The 6000-nt window shown below is 34.2% G+C and overlaps 1 protein-coding gene across 1 annotated transcript in view; it reads left to right on the forward strand.

Moving 5' to 3' along the window:
- Positions 1-3929, forward strand: part of LOC141714166 (uncharacterized) — a 32953-nt gene extending 29024 nt beyond the window's left edge. The window contains exon 6 of the mRNA XM_074517700.1: positions 2947-3929. Coding sequence (XP_074373801.1) covers positions 2947-3929 — 983 coding nt within the window. The remainder of the gene's footprint in view (positions 1-2946) is intronic.
- Positions 3930-6000: the final 2071 nt, after the last annotated feature.

Raw genomic sequence — 6000 nt, forward strand, 5'->3', positions numbered from 1 at the left:
GACTTAAATCAGAGAAAGTCACATCTAAATCTGAAGCTTCTGGTAAAAAGTTACTTCCAAAACCTAAAGGCATTGTGATCAAAGAAAGGATACATACTGAAGAAACTTTGGCTAGATCACAACCACAGATAGATCCAAGATCCAAGGGTAAAGAAAAGGTTGGTGAACCTATCAAGCCTTATGTACCTCCTGATGAAGAAGAAATTACTGATGGAAAAGATAATCTTGCTCTGACTTCAAGAAAAGTTCTTAAAACAACCTCTGACATGGCTCAAGTTGTTCAGAGTCAAGAAATTGTAAGTTCTGATATTCAGAAGAAGCAAGTAACCTCTGACAGTGCTCAAGTTAACTTGATATCAGAAAATAAATCTAAAACACTCCTACCAGGATTCACTAAAGCAAAACAGACTCAATCTTTGAAGACTACTTCAAGTGGTTTTGAAGCAAGAGTAGTTACTGGAAAGGAAGCTAGAGATAAAACTGGATTGGGAAGTGCTGATGAAAGAAGAGTACACAACACTACCGATGATCCAACTTCCTTGAGTGAACCAGGTATTGGAGCAACTCCTGAGAGATTGAATCAACTGGAATCTGTACAGATGGTTTACCATACCTACTTGAAAGAATACATCATGTTGTATTTCATGACAGATGGTAGGGTTTATCATATAAGACAAAATGCCATTCCATTGAAGTATTTTGAAGAATTGGAGCATGTATTATTCTTACTTCAAGTGGATGACAGAATAACAGAGACTGCTGCAAACTACTTAAAGGAACAGATTCAGAGACAGAAAAGACTTTATTCTGTTAAGTCTGACAGCAGATATGTTCCAAAGTACAGAAATCACAATGGTGATATTGTTGATATGAAGCCTAATACTGCACAGATCAGAACATATCTTGGTATTAAGGGGCTTGAATTCAATCTAGAGTCTAATAAAGCTTATGTCATAAGACTAGATCGGGAGTTGAGAAAAGCAAAGATTAATGATCTCAGAGCTGCAATATTTCAAACTGGTGAAGATACTGCAGAGCTTAAAGATGTCAAACGGAGAATGATTGATGAACTCAGATATGCTGAGAAATGTTTGTTGAAGAATTATCTCAGAACAATTCTTGACATCAGAGAGATCAGAAAATGATGAAGCCAAGTCGAAGATCTACAACTGCTTAAATTCTGATATTTATACAGATTGAAGTTGTTATCAGAAGTTGAATTGGTAAAAACTTTAAGGACTGTAAGTTGTAGTTATTTTGTCTATTTCTCATGCATTTGTACTTAATGTTTTTGACATCATCAAATATCTGTTAAACTTGTATATTTTGTTAATTTACAAGTTGGGGGAGATTGTTAGATATATTTGATAATGTCATGGCTAATATGTTTTATGTTTAGATTTCAGATCTTATTTGAACAGAACAAATCAGTACTTAACTGATCAGTACTTATACTGGAAGTCAGAACTTAAGGGATATCAGTACTTATGTTATCAGGAGATAGATATCAGAACTTAAGTGCTGAAGGACGATCAGATAAGGACAGTAGCTGATTAAAGTTAAGAAGATCAAGATAAACATAAGAAGAGATATGCATGAAGAAGGAATTCCGTGAAGAATGGAATACTTGGAATAGAAGATATCTGATTGATATATTTTAGGAAGCAGAATTATATTCCATATCAATTAGCGATTATCTTGTAACTGTGTAGTATATAAACACAGACATAGGGTTTACACTATAAGTGTTATCATTATCGAGAATATTATTCATTATAACCCTAGCAGCTCTCGTGATATTTTGTTCATCACTGAGAGATAACAGTTCCAGATTGTAACAGAGTTTATTGTTTAAATAAAGTTTGTTTTCTGTTACATAAGTTCTTGAAGTTTGATTTGATTGTAATAAACACTGTATTCACCCCCTCTAGTGTGACCTAACAGAAGGCCAATTGTAAATACTTCATGCCTTGTAATTTTGTATAAGTGAAGTGGTATCAACGGATGACTTAAAGACCTTCAACGGATGAGAAGCTAAGCTTCAACGGATGTCTCTAAAGCTTCAACGGATAAAGTCATCAACGGATAACATCCTTCAACGGATGAGTGCATCAACGGATGAAAGCTTCAACGGATAACATCCTTCAACGGATGAGTGCATCAACGGATGAAAGCTTCAACGGATGTTCTGATGATTAGCCGTTGATAAGGGGTAGTTGTACCTACAAACAGAGGCACATGGGTTGATAGAGACAACTGAGATGTGGTAGCCGAATTTCAGGAACAACAGAAAAAGCAGTCGTTCTTCTTTAGTACAAAGATGCAATAGTCAACAAAGTACTGGAGTGAACAGGAAAAGAAGCAAGTGAAGATCTTATTTTATTACTGTATTTTATATTGTTCTTCACTTGTACACTTGGTAATATATAAACCAAGTAGAAGCTAGTAATTAGATGTGAGATTTTCCAGAGCTGTTTAGAAAAATATTGAGAGAAAATTCATCTAGTTTGTACTAGGATGCAGCTGTGATCAACATTATTTAATCACAGATTTTCTAAAATACCATCTCTGGTGGAACAACAAATCCACCAGAAAAGTTTTTAAGGTCTGTTGTGTTCTTTACATTTGTGCTTGAATATATATCTGTCTGTATTAGCTTAAAGCAATTCACACACTTGTTCTTCTTGAACACACAACTTTCATAAACTGCTCAAAACTTGAAAAAGTTTTGAGATTTACATTCAACCCCCCTTCTGTAAATCTCATTGTTAGTCCACTAGGAATAACACAAAGCTCATAAAAATCTGAACTCAAGGCAGCTGGATGTATATAATGCATTTGTTGATAATGTAAACAAAAATAAAGGTGGAATGTTTTTTGTTTACGGGAGCGGTGGATGCGGCAAAATGTTTCTTTGGCAAACTCTTTGTTCACATTTTTGATCAGAAGAAAAGATTGTTCTTCCTGTTGCAGGCTCAGGAATTGCTGCTACACTTCTTCCTGGTGGCCGAACAACTCATTCTAGGTTTAAAATACCGCTTAAATTAGATCAGAGTTCTATTGCTGGAATAAAACATGGTACAGACATTGCAGAGTTGATGCAGCACACAAGTCTTATAATATGGGATGAAGCTCCAATGCAGCATCGCTATGCATTTGAAGCCGTGGACAGAAGCTTGCGAGACATAATGGCTGTCATTGATGTAGAACGAGGAAAAAGACCCTTTGGTGGTATTACAGTTATTTTTGGAGGCAATTTTCGACAGATATTACCTGTTCTGCCTAAGGCTGGAAGGGCTGAAATAGTGAATGCATCATTTAACAAATCCCGGCTTTGGAAATCTTGCAGGGTCTTTCTTCTCAGTCAAAACATGAGATTACATTCAGGTAATTCTGAAGCTAGAAATAAAGTAATAGCTGACTTTAGTAAATGGCAACTTGAGATTGGAGACGGAAAAGTTGAATGCATTGATACTCATCATGCAGATGTTGAAACTGAGTTTGTACTTCCTAATGAATATGTTGTCAAGAGTCCCTTGAAAAGTCCCATTAAAACCCTAATTAACATTATATATCCAGATTTTCAGAATAACTTGCATTCACATGAGTATCTGAGATCGAGATCTATTTTGACTCCAACAAATGTTGTAGTTGATGACATCAATGCACAGATTCTTGAAAGAGTTCTGGGTAATATGCATACTTATCTCAGCCAAGATTCAATTGAAGACAGGGGTGTTGACGAGAATGACTTTGATTCGTCATTTCCAGTTGAGTATCTGAACTCCATAAATATGCCATGTATGCCTAAACATGAGTTGAAAGTAAAGGTTGGAGCTATTGTTATGTTGATGAGGAATTTAAATCAGATTATGGGTCTATACAATGGTACAAGGATGATAGTTACTGGCTGCAAAAAAACAGTATAGAATGTCAAATTCTCTGTGGATCTCAAGTTGGTACGAAACATCTAATTCCAAGATTTGATATGGTCCCAACAGACACAAATTGGCCATTTGAATTTAAAAGAACACAATTTCCTCTCCAACTATATTTTTCCATGACTGTGAACAAAAGCCAAGGTCAATCATTGGACACCGTTGGATTGTATCTTCCTCGACCCGTATTCTCTCATGGTCAGTTATACGTTGCAATATCCCGTGTTACATCTCCAGAAGGACTACATATTCTTATTGATGACGATAATGGGAAAAGCACAAATATAACATCAAATGTTGTGTTTGAAGAAGTTTTCTACAACCTTCCTAAATTGTGATAATATTTGATTTAACTAACTTATTATAATTGCTTGACCATGAGTATTTTGTACTTGAAATCCATATTTCTGGTATGTGATTTGTTTAACAGTTGAATTTGAATTTATTATTATAATTTTATGTCATTTCGTTTGGAAAAACAATTTATTGTATTTAAAAATAATAAAAAAGAGTGGCATGTATATAACAAAGCTGTATAATTAGTTCCCACTAATCCATCTAACTAACTTGATGCTGAGCCAATCACATTGATCCTCATCGTATCAAATAATAATTTATCCAATCAAAGGATATGTTTATGATTCAGTTAAAGGCTGATTGGATTATCCCTTTACAGGCCTTATGTCACGTAGTAAAAGGGAAAGATCAAGTCTGCAATATATATTTGTCGTGCACTTCATTCAACAGCATGTCATCACTTATCATTATTGTTAATGTAGGGTAATGGACTACAAAAAGACCACCACGTCGGTGTGATATTCCAAGTTCAGTATCTCGATTAAGAATAGAACATGTAAGCTCTCTCAGGAGTTGTGACTTTTAAATTCTAATAATAGATCATCCTGTTTAATATAAATTACAAATTGTTTTCATAGAATCTTGCAAAGATGGAAGCCCTCATATTTGAACACATTTTAAGTCTTGACAAGTCTAGGTCAGATTGGAAGATCAAGGCAAGAGTTACAAGAATGTGGCCTACTGTGTCTTCTGAATCAGGAGTAACGAAAGGCTGGAATCTCATTCTTCTTGATGATGATATAATTACCTAATCTGTTGATTTCGTTCTATATTGATTATGTTTACATTTTTAGAATGGATATTTATGATTATACTTTTCCACTTTATACTATGTGCAGAAAACTCATATTCATGCATTTGCTTTTGCTGATACTTGGAAACTTATTGGGAAGAATATTGTTGAAGGAGCTGTTTATATTATTGACACGTTTATGGTTAGGGATGTTTCTGGGAATTTAAAGCCTGTTTCTACAGACACATCTATAAGATTTACAAATGCTACCACTTTCCAACCATGCACCGATTATGTTATGATTCCAAAATACAAATTTGAATTTATGGATTTGGGTGATTTGATGGATGAAGCCAGAAAATATGGTCCTAAAGAGAATCCAGAATTTGCTATAGGTTACTTCGTCTTTCCTATTTGGTTTATTATTATTCGTATTAACAATTGTTATAAAAGCTCTGACTGCAATCCAATGTTTATATATTGTAGATATAATTGGAGTTGTTGAAGACTTTATTAAAGTAAGAAAAATCCCTACTAAGTTTGGAGATATGGATATTGTTCGATTCAAGATTTGTGATGCAAGGTTATTCTTTTAATTCAACATACAAATTTTTATTAATTTTTACGTCGTTATCAATTCTGGGACCTTGATCAATAAATAATTAAATGTTTACTTGATTACATTGTAGCAACAAGCACAAGGTTGGTATATGGGGAGATATGGCGAAAGTTGTCAGTGATCAATATGAGGAATATAACCATGAGAAAAATGTTTTTGTAATCTTGACAAGCGTAAAGCTAGGAACATACAACGGTTTGATCTTTAGTATTTTATGCTATATACTAATTTGTCAGTAAGGTTATACACGGTTATATTAAATTACATTTTATGTAAGATACATATTGCTTTAAACTTTAGATACGCTTCAAATCAGCAGCTTGGCATCCTCGAAAGTGTACTTCAATCTTGAT

The sequence above is a fragment of the Apium graveolens genome, chromosome 3 (genome assembly GCF_009905375.1).
Source record: "Apium graveolens cultivar Ventura chromosome 3, ASM990537v1, whole genome shotgun sequence".
NCBI lineage: Eukaryota > Viridiplantae > Streptophyta > Magnoliopsida > Apiales > Apiaceae > Apium > Apium graveolens.